At 40.7% G+C, this 17,489-nt stretch overlaps 1 protein-coding gene across 1 annotated transcript in view; it reads left to right on the forward strand.

Annotated features, from left to right (window-relative positions):
- The window catches only part of cir1 (corepressor interacting with RBPJ, CIR1), a 53,217-nt gene extending 41,911 nt beyond the window's left edge, over positions 1-11,306 (forward strand). Inside the window, exon 10 of the mRNA XM_028806273.2 lies at positions 10,014-11,306. Coding sequence (XP_028662106.1) covers positions 10,014-10,830 — 817 coding nt within the window. The 3' untranslated portion in view covers positions 10,831-11,306. The remainder of the gene's footprint in view (positions 1-10,013) is intronic.
- Positions 11,307-17,489: the final 6,183 nt, after the last annotated feature.

Genomic DNA, 17,489 nt, shown 5'->3' on the forward strand with positions numbered 1-17,489 from the left:
ATGTTTTGGGTCATTGTCCATCTGTATCATGAAACGCCGCCCAATCAATTTGACTGCTGTATTTAGCTGGATTTGAGCAGACAGTATGTCTCTGAACACCTCAGAATTCATTCAGCTGCTTCTGTCCTGTGTCACATCAGCAATAAACACTAGTGTCCCAGTGCCACTGGCAGCCATGCACGCCCAAGCCATCACACTGCCTCCACCGTGTTTTACAGATGATGTGGTATGCTTTGGATAATGAGCTGTTCCAAGGCCTTCATACATTTTTCTTGCCATCATTCTGGTAGAGGTTGATCTTGGTTTCATCTGTCCAAAGAATGTTTTTCCAGAACTGTGCTGACTTTTTTAGATTTTCTTTAGCAAAGTCCAATCTAGCCTTTCTATTCTTGATGCTTATGAGTGGCTTGCACCTTGCAGTGCACCCTCTGTATTTACTTTCAAGCAGTCTTCTCTTTATGGTAGACTTGGATATCGATATGCCTACCACCTGGAGAGTGTTGTTCACTTGGTTGGCTGTTGTGAAGGGGTTTCTCTTCACCATGGAAATGATTCTGCGATCATCCACCACTGTTGTCTTCTGTGGACGTCCAGGTCTTTTTGCGTTGCTGAGTTCACCAGTGCTTGCTTTCTTTCTCAGGACGTACCAAACTGTAGATTTTGCCACTCGTAATATTGTAGCAATTTCTCGGATGGGTTTTTTCTGTTTTCGCAGCTTAAGGATGGCTTCTTTCACCTGCATGGAGAGCTCCTTTGACCGATGTTGTCTGTTCACAGCAAAATCTTCCACATGCAAGCACCACACCTCAAATCAACTCCAGGCCTTTTATCTGCTTAATTGATAAGGACATAACGACGGACTTGACCACACCTGCCCATGAAATAGCCAAAGAGTCAATTGTCCAATTACTTTTGAGCCCCTGAAATGAAGGGATTGTGTTAATAAAATGCTTTGGTTGCCTCACATTTTTATGCAATCGTTTTGTTCAACCCACTGAATTAAAGCTGAAAGTCTGCACTTCAACTGCATCTGAGTTGTTTCATTTAAAATTCATTGTGGTAATGTACAGAACCAGAATTAGAAAAAAGTTGTCTCTGTCCAAATATTTATGGACCTAACTGTAATTTGATTTTCAGAAGGCATTTGATAAGGTACCACAAGAAAGGTTTGTGATCAAGGCGGAGTGGTGGCTCTGAGGCTAGGGATCTGCACTGGCAGTCGGAAGGTTGCCGGTTCGAATCCCGTGAATGCAAATAAAGACTCTGCTCTGTTGGGCCCTTGAGCAAGGCCCTTAACCTGCAATCGCTGAATGCTTTGAGTAATGAGAAAAATGCTATATAAAAGCAAAGAATTATTATTATTATTAAACTAAAAGATGCGGGAATGCAGGGTGCTCTCTGTAGGTAGGAACACAAATGGTTCAAACACAGCTAGACAAAAATATCAATGTAATCAATACATTGGTTCAAGTATGCAGATTATTCAAAATAGGTGGAAGGGCAGATAATGGAGAATCTGCTGAATTGTTAGATTGGTAGATTTGTTTCAGATTAAATTTAATGTAAGTAAATGTAAAGTATTACATGTAAGAAGCAGAAATGTTAGATTTGAATACACAATGGGAGGGCTGAAACTCAAAAGTACCCCTCATGAGAAGGACCTAGAAGGCATAGTGGACTCATCACTGTCTACATTCAGACAGTTTACAGAAGCAATCTAGAAAGACAATAGTGTGTTACAGTCCCTGCCACAATTATTGGCACCCCATGAAAAGATAATTAAGGTGAGTTGTATAAAAAAATCACCTTGTAGGGAATTACCTTAATCTCACACTGAAAACAATGAGAAATATCTGATGTTTATTTGTAGTACATTTATTTTGAGAAAAAATAATCTTGCCAGTATTATTGGCAACCCAAGAATTTCTTATGAACAAAATGCAAGCAGGCGGCACAGTGATGCAGTGGTAGCGCTGCTGCCTCGCAGTTAGGAGACCTGGGTTCGCTTCCTGGGTCCTCCCTGCGTGGAGTTTGCATGTTCTCCCCATGTCTGCATGGGTTTCCTCCGGGTGCTCCGGTTTCCTCCCACAGTCCAAAGACATGCAGGTTAGGTGCACTGCAGATCCTAAATTGTCCCTAGTGTGTGCTTGGTGTGTGGGTGTGTGTGCATGTGCACTGCGGTGGGCTGGCGACCTGCCCAGGAATAGTTCCTGCCTTGTGCCCTGTGTTGGCTGGGATTGGATCCAGCAGACCCCCATGACCCAGTGTTAGGAAATAGCGGGCTGGATAATGACTGACTGACAAAGTGCAAGCAGAGTGTTTTTTTTCTATTTATATTGGTGACTTTTTTAAGTTTATCAGAGCTTGTAGAAACCATCAAACAGCAATACACGTCTTATGTGTTTCACTTGGCTTTATAAGTATGAGGTGGCACAAAGGCCAAATTCCCTTATTCTTTCATCAACATAGGAAAGATAAGAGATAACAGAATTCAAATGAGAGAAAAGTGTGCTGACCTTTATAAGTCAGGGAATGGCTATAAAAAAAGTGTTGCTTGCAGGAAAATGTCCAAATATACAGTTAGGGCAAAAATTAAAAAGTTTAATTCATTTGAAACGGTTAACACCTTTCCTGGGCAAGAACCCAAGTTTATTTGCCCCGAAACATCCCCAAGGATCACTGTTTGAGACATACAGAAAAAAGTAGCATCATGGGGTCACCAAGTCTCCAAAACTACCATCAGATGCCACCTCCATGATAAAAGATTATTTGGAAGGCAAGCCAGAACAAACTCTTTCACGTCATTTATCCACAAATGTTAGCAGCTGAAGTTTGCTAAATGCCACTAGAGCCTTGATTGGAACTGTGTTCTTTGATCAAATGAAATGAAAATTTAGCTTTTTTGGAACAGACACTCAAGGTGGACTTGACATAACAAGCATGGCTATAAATAAAGAACCCATCCGAACCCTCAAGTATGGTGGACATTCAGTGATGTTGTGGGGCTGTTTTCTAAATCAACATAAAAATGATTAAAGCAACACAAAATTAAGCTTCTGCAATGGTTGTCTCAGTCCCCAGACCTAAATCCCATTAAAAACCTGTGGGGTGAACTGAAGAGGAGAGTGTACAAGAGTGGACCAATGACCCTGGGTGATCTGCAGAGATTCTGTAAGGTGGAATTGTCTCAGATTCCCTGATATATATTCTTATATTCTTTATTTCGCCTTATACAATTTCTTGTATTAGGAATTTGCTAGTTTTCGCATACCCCTTGGGGTCAGAGCGCAGGGTCAGCCATTGTACAGCGCCCCCGGAGCAATTACAGATCAAGGGCCTTGCTCAAGGGCCCAGCAGAGTAGGATCTCTTTTGGCATTGACGGGGATTCGAACCGGCAACCTTCGGGACACCAGCGCATATCCTTAGCCTCAGAGCCACCACTCCGCCCGCTATACTCTATATTCCATCCATTCATCCATTATCCAACCCGCTATATCCTATCTACAGGGTCACAGGGGTCTGCTGGAGCCAATCCCAGCCAGCACAAGGGCTCAAGGCAGGAAACAAACCCCGAGCAGGGCGCCAGCCCTACCACATACTGTATATTCTCCAACCTTATAAGTATTAAACGCAGGGGTTCCAATAATTGTGGCACATATGGTTTTGTTAAACGTAATTATTTCTTGATGGGGCATTATTGCTTTGCGCCCTCTCCTACTATAACCTATTGTGTATGGGGCAGGAGCAAAAGCTTTAGTTTTGTCAAAAAATTTCATCTCCGGTTTTCGACGGATCTCGACATTTTAGGGTCTCTCAATACCGAAAAAACATCAGTATCTCAATGATGGGTGTGTGTCACAGTTTCTTGAGGGTGATCGAGAGCTAAAATGGCTTGACTGAAAAATACCAAACTGGAAACTTGAGCCTGTTATGAGATGACGATGTGCTGATTAGTTTTTGAGCTAAATCGTGCAAGAGTAAGAGGCACTCTAGAGGAACCCTCAAATGCTGTAATTCTCCAATTAATTATGAATTCTCGTCAATTGCTATCATAATAATCACAACCTAATTATCAGAAAGATCTGCATCAGAGCGGTAAATAATTGCTGAAATGTTCTAGAATAGTTCTGGTAACTTATTTCCTAGGGCACAAAGCCTACTGACACTTATGTCCGAATTTTCCTTTTTCTCAGAATAAATTTGCTTACGTTAAGAGTTGGATTTCTCTCATTTTTTTAAGTGTGAGATTAAGGTAATTCACCAAAAGGTGATTTTTTTTATAACCTTTTTTTTTATTTTTATTAACTTCTTTGTCAGGGATGCAATAACTGTGGAGGGGACTGTAGGTTATTTATCATGAAGTGTGGAGTATAAGTCAAGGGAGGTTATGCTTAAGTTATGTAACACACCGGTGAGGCCTCAACTAGAGTACTGTGCTCAGTTTTGGTCTCAATAGTACAATAAATACTGTGAGAGACAGCCGGTAGCTCAATCCGGCCAGGACGTCCCAGAATGGGATGAATGGAGAAGGGCAATCTTTCCAGGACACTGCCTCCCCCAGGATGCTAGGAGGCAGCTCCCCTGAATGGTAAATGTACCCCGGATTCCTGCAGGGCATCATGGGACGTGGAGTCCATTTTCTCAGACCTGTTGGGTTCCGTGGGTGCCGCCAGGGGGAGCTAATAAAGGACCTGGGGACTCCTACTTTTCTTACAACACGGAAGTACTTCAAAGTCACGAGGACGGAAGCCCACAGAACTTTCGGGATGCTTGAGGAGGATGATGTGGCGTTTGACCCGGAAGAAGAGGAGAAATATTTCCGGATCATGGAATATATAAAGTACTGTTGGAGACCCAGCAAGCTGAGCCGGAGTTGGGAGGTTGGGTGACAAAGCTGCTGGGAGTGGAGGATTATTGTTATTGTATTAGTATTAATTATTGTTATTGGGGAATTGTGGAGTGTGTGGTGCTTTGTGCACATATTTGAAGAAAATATTAAAAATTCTTCTTGGTGCTTTTATACGTGTGTCCTGGACGTCTGTCTGTTGGGTTTCACGGGTCAGCAGCGCCCTTAGCGTCCAAAATACATGGCGGCACTAGAGAAAGAACAGAGTTCACGTGCTTAAAGTCATGAAAGGAATTAGAAGAGTAGGTGGCATTTGTTACTTTCAAATGAATTCTGCACCAAGAACACAAGGTTATGGGGTGGAAACATGTTAAGGGAAGATTTTTCACAGAAGCTATAAAGTTTTTCTTTACACAACGAACCATAAACACATAATAAGCAGTGTCAGTAGTGGGATTTAAACCCACAACCTTGGGGTTTGAAGGCCAAAGCCTTATCCGCTATGCCACACTATCTGCCAGTGTATGTGTATATTGGAATATTTACTAATGAAGGAAATTACGAACATTTTTATACGTATTAGTATACCTGGTGTAATACTCAGTCAGTGACATGCTTAGAGAGCACATGTATTATGTATCATGTGATTTGCACATGATCACACAGTGTCACAAGTGGGATTTGAATCAACAACCTCAGGGTCCAAAGCCTTCCCCAGTATGCCACACTGCGCAATGTGTAATAACATGTAGAGTTATTACTTACAAAATCAAAGCATTTAGTTATTTATATGGTATTTGCATTAGAGAAACATTTAAAGAAAAATTGTTGCATGTGAAAAAAGCTACAGTGGCGTGCAAAAGTTTGGGCACCTTTGCTTAAATGTCAGTTACTGTGAATACTTAAACATGTAGCGGTCAGGTGCTGCTAAGATTCACACTGTCAATGTGATGGTGATTTATTTATTTTAGTGGAGGAGATCCCAGGGACACCCCGAACCTTGGATCGACCCACACACACTCACAACAGAGACCCAATAAAGCACACTGGGAACATTAAACAATTAAGAATATAATGAAATTAAATCAACTAAATGAAAACCATAATACTACCCCTGACCCCTTCGGCGATATTGCATTTGACATATAAACACAAACACTACACAGCAAAGTCCATAGAAAATCCAAACCGGATGAAATGAAAGATGACGAGATTTAAGTCCAGTGATCTGTATGTTGAAAGGGAAGGGAAAACACAGTCCTACCGGTAGTTGCTAAAAGGATGAATGCGGATGGATGGTTTCAGGAGCGCTCCTTTTCTAGCGGGAAAGCCAATGAATCCAAACACAGTCCTCAGTACACAGGTAGACAGATGATCCAGACCCCAACAAAAGAATACACTCCAGGACACAATTATTAAATATGGCTGAATTAACAACAGGCAGTCCGACAGATAAATGCAACACACCACATACAGCAACAAAACAACCTTTTTTGCCCTGCCCTCCTTTTAACCTCATTTGACCACCTTTGACCCTGACAGCCCCTGCATGGACTGCTGGGAGATGCAGTTCTTACTGATTACCGCACTGCTACAAGCAGAACATGAAGTGTTCACCAAAAGGCATAAAGTTAAAGATGACACATTTCATTTAATATTTTAAGCAAGATTATATTTTTATTTCCTTCATTCACAGGTACAAAATACCAAAAAAATGAAAAGGGCCTGAAGCAAAAGCTTAGGCACCCAACATGGTCAGTACTTAGTAAGTCCTCCTATGGCAAATATCACAGTTTTTACTTGGGATATTTTCCCCCATTTGTCCTTGCAAAAGGCTTTGAATTCTGCAAGATTCTTGGGCCGTCTTGTATGCCCTGCTCTTTTGAGATCTATCCACAGATTTTCAGTGATGTTAAGGTCGGGACTGTGAGGGCCATGGCAAAACTGTCAGCTTGTGCCTTTTGAGGTAATCCATTCTTGATTTTGAGGTGTGTTTCGGATCATCATCTTATTTTAGGGTCCATCCTTTTTTTCAACTTTTTTTACAGATGGTGTGATGTTTGCTTCCAGAATTTGCTGGTATTTATTTGAATCCATTCATCCCTCTACCAAGCCCAAAGCCTGATTGATCCACCCCCATGCTTAATATGGACTTTTCCTGGAATTTGGCCCCCTTTTTTCTCTAAACATACCTTTGCTCATTGTTGCCAAAAAAAGTTCTGTTTCAACTTCATCAGTCTACAGGACTTGTTTCCAAAATTCATCAGGCTTGTTTAGATGTTCATTTGCAAACTTCAGGCCCTGAATTTTGCGGCTAGGATGCAGGAAAGGTTTTCTTCTGGTGACTCTACCATGAAGGTCATATTTGTTCGGGTGTCACTGCCCAGTAGCACAGTGCACCACCACTGTGGTACTAAATCTTCCTGAAGGTCTTTTGCAGCCAAACGGGGTTTTTGTTTGCCTTTCTAGCAATCCAATGAGCAGTTTTTCAGAAAGTTTTCTTGGTCTTCCAGACCTCAACTTGACCTCCACCATTCATGTTAACTGCCATTTCATAATAACATTACAAACTGAGGAAACAGCTACCTCAGTGGTTCCAGGGTGCCATGACTGGCCTACAGGGGCACCTCAAAATATTCCAATATTAGACATCTTTTACAACTATGACAAATCCAAAAATAATTCAAAATACATAGAAATAATAATACCACCGTTATAATAACAATATCTAACCCTTTTTCTAAGTTAAGTATTTCTCTGGTGCTGTGATCAGTTTATTCATAATAAATGATGCTCCACTGATGAGACTGAACAGTATCGTTTTGAGAACAGACCCAAATGAACTCATCCAGATGTCAGGCAACAATCGTAAATGCATATAGATCTGAAATTACTTCTGCAGAAGAAGAAAATCTTATTAAACTGCCTTGCGACACTACGCTTAAGGTAAAATTTGGCAGCATGGATCTTACTGACTTTTGGCTCTCAGTAAAAGATGAATATCCACTGCTAAGTAGTAAAATTCAGCGAATGTATAATTCCTTTTGCGACATCATATTAATGCGAAGCTAGGTTTTCGGAGGTCACTATGATAAAAAGCAAATACTGTGCGAAAATCAATGTAGACCAGGAAATAAGGGTGGTTGTATCGAGTATGATTACGAGATTTCAAAAGTTGTGTTGTGAACAACAGGCTCATCCGTCTCATTAATTATTCCCACCAATAAATTGTTGTGATTTTTATAATGTATGTTTGTTGAATCTGTTCAAATAAAAGTTTATTGCTGGTTCTTAACAATTATATTAATTTAAGTGTAAAAGGAGTATAAATGACTTTGAATTGAACAAATTACAACATATGAAAACATCAACAAATATTTAATTTGAAACGGTCAATCGTCCTAGTCCACTAATTTGGAAAATTGGCTTTTTTTCAACTATGTGGTGCACCTCAGAGAAGAATTGGCTATAAAAACTATTCTAAACATTTGTGATAATTTGTGTTTAATTTTTTATAACTAATTGCGCCAAGTGCACTACAACTGTCAGTTATGTATTATAAAACTATAAACTATACTATTGGTTAACTTGGGGCACTGTGGAAAAATCTTGAAACATCAAGTGCACCGTGAACAGAAAAGTTTGTGAACTGCTGAGCTATACCTGAAAATGCTTTGCCATCTTCTTGTAGCCTCCTCTGGCTTTATGAGCATCAATTCTTTTATTTTTCACAGTGCTAAGCAGTTTCTTAGAGGAGACTATGGCTGCTAATTGTCGGGACAAGGTTTGAGGAATCAGAGAATTTATACAGCTTTGCAATTTAATGCATCACCTGGGGTTCCTTAATAATGACTGTGAACAGGCCATAGTCCTAATGAGCTAATCAAGGTCTAAGACCACCTTGGGAGAAGTTATCTTGTAGCGGGGCTACATAGTAATAGTGTTGTTCAATGTTTGTACTGAGTGCGTTTTGTTTCCATCATCCCATTTGCTGTTTTTGTGTGTCAGTAAATGTCATCCCCGTAAATACAAGGGGGACGGGTGATGGAAAGAGACCGCAGCCCCAAAATGGAAAACACCTGTTAACGATCAATCAATTACATCCGGCAGTACTATATAAACAATCGAGAGAGAACAAGAAGAGGAGAGACAGAGATTTTCATTTTCACCATGACGCATCAACTTACCTGCTGTTCACCACATCGTGCCTTGGTATCCAGTTTGTTTTCATTTCGCCGGACTGACTTTAATTCCCTCATCACCAGAGACCCCGGGGTCGGATTACATCATCCACCACAAGCCGAGGATTCACGGTGAGGTTGCTCCATCTATTCCGGGAAATACAAACGCATCTCGTATCTGTTGACCAGTCACCCGCAATCAGGACAGTTGTACGCTCGGACTCAAGTTCACGATCATTCATTCCGTATTTCATTCATTGTTGTTATTCGTTGTTGTTTGTTATATGTTACAGGGGTCGGCCGTTACAATCTGAGAACTCACATATTTTGCGGTACCCAGTCTTTTGCATGGGGCTCCTTTCCTTTTTTCATTGTACAATTGTGCGAAACAAAAATATCAACAAACCCTAACCCTAATCTTGCATAAAATGCTGAAAAGAACTTTATGCCTTTTCGTGATCAGCTCATCTTCTGCTCACTTAACTATTTACAGTAACAGACATTTTAAACAAGGGGGCCCACACTTTTGCATGCCACTGTATTTATGAGCTGAGCTGAAGAACAAATGACTAAATAATTGTATTTATTAAGATGTGATGTGATGGGCTGTGCTGTGGGTGACTTAATCCAGCAAATACTGTTTAATCATTTTTACTGGCATAATGTGTGGTTATGTGTGAATTATTTGTAGTTAAGGCATTGGGAAATTATATGCATTTGATTTATTTAAGTACTTAAAATTTAGGGTTTGTTTTTAAGCTGTTTAACTTGTATAATGTACTTGTTTTGATCAAATAAGTTTCATGCAGGACTGATGAGATATACCCAGTAATTTCACTAGATGTTCAGTTATTATTCACACTACAAAAAGTCTTGAGTGGCGTCCATTGTAGAGTTTCAGTAATGTAAGAATGGGATCAGGTGACCTTTTTTTTTAAATGGGGAGTTGACTAATTTTTATGTTTTGTTTTTCTTTTGCCAAAAGGAAACTTGACCGCCTTGAAAAAAAACAAGAAAAGAAAAAGAAGCGTAAAAATAAGAAAAAAAACAAAGGCAAGCAAAAAAGAGTAAGCAGCACCTCGTCCTCTAGTGAGAGTTCAAGCAGCAGTGACAGTGAGTCGGAAGGTGACAAAAAAAGCAAGAAGCACAAGAAAAAAAACAAGAAGGAAAAAGAAGCAAGAGAGGGCAATCTAAGTAGTGATAGTGAAGATGGCTGTCAAAGGAGGAAAAGACGTCATTCATCTCGGACCTCTAGTAACGAAAGTGAGAATGAGGACAGAAGTACATCAACAAGTAAAAGTCCCATTAGAGACAGGACGAAAAGGCAATGGGACAGCAAAGAGAGAAGGATGTCAAAAAGTAGGAGTCCGAGCCAGGATGATCGATCAGAACAGAAGGATGGGAGGTACAGGATGAAGAAAAGGTCGGAGAAAGGCAATCGGGACAATACAGAAAAGGACCAAAGGCAAAGAAGTGGGAGCACAGGGACTTCAAAACAGAGAAGAATGTCCAAAGACAGAAGAAGCAGCAGTCCAGAAAGGCACAGAGAAACAGACAGAAGTCGGAGGAGCCGCAGCAGAGAAAAGCACAGAGACAGAAGGGACAGGAGCCATAGTAGGGACAAACAAAAGGAAAGGCACAGAGAATGCAGAAGTCCCAAACGAGAGAAACAACAAAAGGACAGCGAGTGCAGGAGCCGCAGTCGGGAGAGGTACAGAGAAAAAGACAGAGCTTGGCGGAGCCATAATCAAGCTAAATCCAGAGAGAAAGACCGAGGTTGGAGGAGCCACAGTAGGGAATAGACCAGAAATGGTAAGGACAGGGATCTGATGAGCCACAACTGAGAGAGGCCCAGAACGTTGATTGAAGTTGACAAAACGATAAGACGAACGCTACCAAGCTAGATTAAGGAAAGTAGGAGGTATATAAAACAAAACACATAAAATGAAGAAACATTTCTAAATAGAGATATTCTAGTGGCACTCTGTGACGCAGATGAGAAACATAAATCTATGCCTTCATAATAGAAGTTAGACGAAATCAGAAACAATTTGTGGCTAACGTCAGGTGAAAGTTTGTTTTGAGTACTATTGTTGTTCTAGATGAAACCTTTGCATTGCTTGTTATTGGTAATGGTGTTCTATGCTCCTGTGATGACCAACTTGTGCTATATGGCTCTAGGATTTGGGTGTACTACTCAAAAAACCTACTGCATATACTTGGATTTAATTTGTATACCACAGATGGTATTAAAAGATGATTTTTGGGAAAATTGAAATTGGATATATTGTTTTACTAGAGTTTATATTCACCTCTCACAAAGTTTTTATCCAGTGCATAATATATGAACTGTCTATGGAAATAAAATGCTTTTCGTATTTCATCCATCCTTTTTTTCATAATCCAGTCAAAGCGTTTCCCCTTATTTAATTGCTGCCTACAGCTGAGTGGTCAGGGGGTTTTCCTCCTTGGAGAATCTCTGCCAACAGTCATAGCGGGTGGCTCCCTTTGGAGAACCGCAGCCTAAATTCTTATAATAATAATAATAATAATAATACATTTTATTTATATAGCGCCTTTGCCATGCTCAAGGCACTTCACAGAGTCTTAGAAAAAAAAAAACAGCAGGGTATGTGTAACATTGGATACAAATGTTTTCCTGAATAGAACAATGAAACAGATAACAAAGCATTAAATAGAATAAAGGACAATAAACCAGAGTAAAATACTAAATTCAATACTAAAAGAAAAACTTAACAAATAACCTAATTTGTGATATAACAGACACACAAATTATCCTGAGTACCTGGGCAGAGAGGTAAACTGAAAGAAAGGTCAGAATGTTAAGTTAAAAGCCTAACTAAATAGATGAGTTTGAAGTTGTTTTTTAAAAGAATGAATGGAGTCGGCTAATCTAATTAATTTCGGGATGTCATTCCAAAGTCAGGGTGCTATGGAGCTGAAGGCCCAGCTGTCACCCATACAGTGCAGGTTAGTGTGAGGCACAACAAGATTGAGCCTAGTGATTTAGACGGTCACTGATATAGTCCGGTGCTAGGCCATTTAAAGCTTTGTAGGTTATTAATAAAATTTTATATTCCTGTAAGACACAGGGACCCAGTGAAGGCGAAGCAGGATGGGTGTGATGTGCTCACTGTTGCTGGTTCGAGTAAGGACTCTTGCAGCAGAGTTTTGAATCAACTGGAGCTGTGATACAAGATTAGAAGAGGCACCTGACAGCAGCAAGTTACAATAATCGGTGCAGGATGTGATAAAAGCATGGACACGTTTCTCAGCATTAGAAAAGGAGAGGAATGAGTGAACACGGGATATGTTACGGAGGTGAAAGTAAGAAAGTTTCTTAATGTGGTTTATGTGAGCGGAATAAGAAAGGGAGGAATCAAAAATGACACCAAGATTCCTTGCATCAGAAGAAGGTCTGATGAGATCACCGTCAAGAGTGACTGAAAAGGAGCTCATTTTCTTAAGTAGCGCTTTAGTGCCAATTTGCAGGAGTTCAGTTTTGTTGCAATTTCATTTTAAAGAGTTCTGCTCTATTCAGGTTTTAATTTCACTGAGGCAAGTTGTGAGCTGAGAAAGCTCTGGTGAAGTTCCACTTTTGACATTGAAATAGAGTTGAGTGTCATCTGCATAAAAATGATAACTCAGTCCATAGCTACGAATAATATGGCCAAAGGGAAGCATATAAATACAGAAGAGAAGAGGGCCGAGGACAGAGCCCTGAGGAACTCCTTGTGTGACTGGCGCTGAGCTGGACCTGCTGTAGCTAAGACTAACAAACTCTTGCCTATCAGTCAGATAGGACTTGAACCGCTGGAGGCAATGTTGATTGTTTAAATTGCTCGTGGTGATTACTCACAAGACACTTCACAGACCGTACGTGTCTCTTTCACTATTGAATAAAATAGTGGAGTCCCCAAATGCTGCACCCCATGACCCATTTTGGCTCACAACCCATAGTTTAAGAAATCATGGCTTAGTTTATAGCATGCTTTATTAAATGTGTTTGTGAATAGATGGCATCATTTTTAATGACACTGTGGCTCAATGCATCATCATAATTCAGACACTTTTTCCATGACATCCAAGTTGTCCGAACACAGCAGCTTCCGTTATTTGATTTCCCTCATGTTTTAATTTTTGTTGGGACATCGGCACCCCTGAATTTTGGTGTATAAAGTAAGCTGCTAAACAGGTGTTCATTAGCAAATGGGTTTAGTTCATACCACCACCTTAGTGAGGTGCAACAAGCTTTGCTCAGATGAACATTCCTTTCAAAGATGTAACATTTAATGTTTTAGGATAATGTTCATGGTGAAAGTCCATCCATCCATCCATCCATTTTCTAACCCGCTGAATCCGAACACAGGGTCACGGGGGTCTGCTGGAGCCAATCCCAGCCAACACAGGGCACAAGGCAGGAAGCAATCCCGGGCAGGGTGCCAACCCACCGCAGGACACACACAAACACACCCACACACCAAGCACACACACTAGGGCCAATTTAGAATCGCCAATCCACCTAACCAGCATGTCTTTGGACTGTGGGAGGAAACCGGAGCGCCCAGAGGAAACCCACACAGACACGGGGAGAACAGGCAAACTCCACGCAGGGTGGATGGTGAAAGTCACTGTATAAAATAATATTGGCTTAATATGTTCCAAATCGCTAGTTATTATTTAAAAATGAGCTTGGTGTGAGCAATTGTTGGTGTGTCATTGAGTCAGCCATGTGTCGGGGCTACGATACACCATGCAACCTGCATAACTACTGCTTTTCTTCCCATTGTCGAAAATGTGTGTGTTAGGTTAATTGGCTGTTCTAAATTGTGTGTGTGTGTGATTGAATGAGAATGAACCTTGCAATGCCTTGACCTCAGTATTTCTGGGATAGAATCTGCCCCCCTTCTGCCCTTTGACCCTGAAGCTGTGTTGTGCTCATATACCGGTGCCATGGATAAGCTGTTCATCACATTCCTGGAGAAGTCAGAGATACCTGAACAACAAAGGTAACAGAAACAATACTAATTTATAGTACTGGGCAAAAGCCTTACTTTACACAATGAATTATTTTTAAAGGTAGAATGCGGGGCAGTGATTGTTTGTTTGCTGGAGAAAACTTTATATTACATTAAAATAAGCAAAAATAAAAATAGCAAGAATTATGTGTGCTTTTAAAACAAGTCAGTATTTTGTGTGGCCTCACTTAGAAAGGAAACATACATTTTTTCTTTTTGGTCCACTGCTGTGTAATTTTTTTTCACGTTGTACTCTGGTTTGTTCGTCCAAGCTTCATGCAGGGTTTTCCATAACTTTTTATTTGACATTTTGTTCTTTACCGTGTCCATTGTTTTCGCCACACACCTTCAGTTACGTTGAGCTCGGGGCTCTGTGATGGTCCGTCTACATGCGTCCACTCCAGGTAGGTCTTAAGTGTGTTTGGGTTTGTTTTTGTGCGGGGGAAAAAATGGACGTTTTGCCAGTAAATTATTTCTTCCAAAGGTACAGCAGGATGAATCAGAATCTGTTAATATTTCTCAGTGTATTGTTGTGGAAGTTGCTTTGTTATTTTGATTTACCAATTCTACCTAGTTATGATGAGTAAATGAGTGCTAAATATGTCTGTGTTAAAGCACCCCATGTGCGCAGCTTTATCTGCATGTGGACTGATGCTTAAACCAAACTGAGACTTGTGTGTAGCTGCTTTATAGCACCCCACGTGTACGGCTTCATCAACTCATAGGCATCTGCCTCAAGCAAAGAGACTTGCCAGCTTAGCCTAAGCAGACCAAGCAGTTGCCTCACTGTGCTGCTTCATTTTATATGTACGAGGTGAGACACAAAAATAACCAGAATGGGCTTGGGGCTTTCCTGGAAAACCGTCTGGAGGTCGGCCGGACGTGAATCATAGAACTATATCCCCTCCTACATGCCCTCTCAATCCGCCAACTGGCTAGGTATATCCTGTGAAGAGCCCAGTCAGTATTCGCACAACAATCACTACACAAGTTGCTGTGATAATGTCGGGTGAAGAAATCGAGCAGTGACACAAGACAAGACAATGTTCCTGTGCACAATGCTTTTTCCGTAAAGCAGTTTTCGCCCGATTTAGCTCCCTGTGATTTTTACGACAATCAAAAGTGACCTGAAGGGAACACATTTTTCTTCAATGGATGAAATGAAGACAGAAATGGCAAGCTTGTTGAAGAGCCTCAAGCAAGAAGACTTCCAGCACTGTTTCAATCAATGGAATGGTGTAGAGATTGGGAGGGGGAGTATATAGAAGGGGACAATGTTTAGAATGCTGTAATTCATCAATAAATATATGTGTGTGTGTGTGTATATATATATATATATATATATATATATATATATATATATATATATATATATATATATATATATATATATATATACACATATATATATATATATATATATATATATATATATATATAATTTTTTTTTTTTTTTTACCAGTCTGGTTATTTTTGTGTCTCACCTTGTGTGTGTGTGTATATATATATATATATATATATATATATATATATATATATATATATTCACGGCATTCGTAGTCTGTGTCACAATCTGATTGTATGGGTGGTTACCTACCAGGTAACGCTTGTGGTTGGCCAGCAATATGCTAACATCCGCCACGGTGCCCTCAGTTTGTGAGGAGCAGATCATAGAATAGTTGAAATAGTTTACTGTCAAATAAATGCAAAGAGTACACGACACGTGTTTCGCCCTCATTCTGGGCTCATCAAGCGTACACACTCCACTGCACTCCCTCTCGGGAATCGAACCTCGGACGTCAGCGCCAGAGGCGATGCCCCTGACGTTGCGCCACGGCGTGTGGTTCGTTTATTTATACTCTTTGCATTTATTTGACAGTAAACTATTTCAACCATTCTATGATCTGCTCCTCACAAACTGAGGGCACCGTGGCGGATGTTTGCAGATTGCTGGCCAACCACAAGCGTTACCTGGTAGGTAACCACCCATACAATCAGATTGTGACACGGACTACGAATGCCGTGAATGTAATTACCCCGATCTACATGCTGTCAAATAAACGAACCACACGCCTTGGCGTAACGTTGGGGGCATCGCCTCTGGCGCTGACGTCCGAGGTTCGATTCCCGAAAGGGAGTGCGGTGGAGTGTGTACACCTGATGAGCCCAGAATGAGGGCGAAACACTTGTCGTGTACTCTGCATTTATTTGACAGTATACTATTTCAACCATATATATATATATATATATATAGTGTAACCTCGGTTCACGAACGTCTCGGTTCACGTACAAATCGGTTTACAACCAAAAAGTTCGCCAAGCTTTTGCCTCGGTTCACGACCACACACTCGGTATACGAACAAGCCAGGTTCCCTTTCGGTTTGTACATGTTCAGTCTCTCCCTGTGCATTTCCTGTGCAGCGAGCGAGAGAGCGCGACACAAACACACACACAGGCAGCGCGAGAGAGAGACACACACACAGGCGCTCCAGGCTCGCAAAAGAGAGACACATGCACACACACACAGGCGCGCGCCGAGAGAGGGAGGGACGCATAAGGTAGAGAAGGCTTTGTTTTGTTTTCAGTTCTGTTTACAGTGATCGGTTCATAGTGTGCATTGTTGCAATGTTACTTTTCTTGGTGGTTTATTAAATTACGGATTTTTCAAATGTTCATTTTTTTCACTGTGCTTAAAACTCATTTAAAAAAAAACAGTGTTTTTAGCGAGCGGTTCGTAGCGCTATAGCGCGAACTATTGCAGTGTTAGTTTTCTCTGTTGTTCAAGGTTTTCTCAGTGTTGTTCAATGTTTTTACATTTAGTTTATGCATTCTATGGTATAATTAACTATATTTGTGCTTAAAAATATATATATTTACATACAGTTTGTACGGTCTGGAACGGATTAATTGTATTTACATACAATCCTATGGGGGAAATTGCTTCGGTTCACGACCAAATCAAACTGAGGTTCCACTGTATATATATATATGTGTATATATATATATATATATATATATATATATATATTTATATATATAATATACACACTTGGGCAAAGAGAGGTGCTGAGCTGCCAATTGATCACTACCTGGTTGTGAGTTGGATCAGATGGCAAGGGAAAATGCCAGACCGACCAGGCAGAACCAAACATATAGTGAGGATGTACTAGGAATATTTGGCAGACACCTCCTTCCAGGAGATCTTCATCTTGTACCTCCATACAAATTTCTTTGTTGGAAGCTGGAGACATTGAAGCTGAATGGGCCATGCTCTGTGCCTCCATTTTTGAGGTGGCAGTGCAGGTCTTCAGTCGATTTGGTTGTTGGTACCTGTCGTGATGGTAATCCCTGAACCCAATGGTGGATACCACCAGTAAAGGGTGCGATCAGACTGGAGAAGCATGTGTTTTGAGCTTGCCTAG

The sequence above is a fragment of the Erpetoichthys calabaricus genome, chromosome 8 (genome assembly GCF_900747795.2).
Source record: "Erpetoichthys calabaricus chromosome 8, fErpCal1.3, whole genome shotgun sequence".
NCBI classification, from domain to species: Eukaryota; Metazoa; Chordata; class Cladistia; order Polypteriformes; family Polypteridae; genus Erpetoichthys; species Erpetoichthys calabaricus.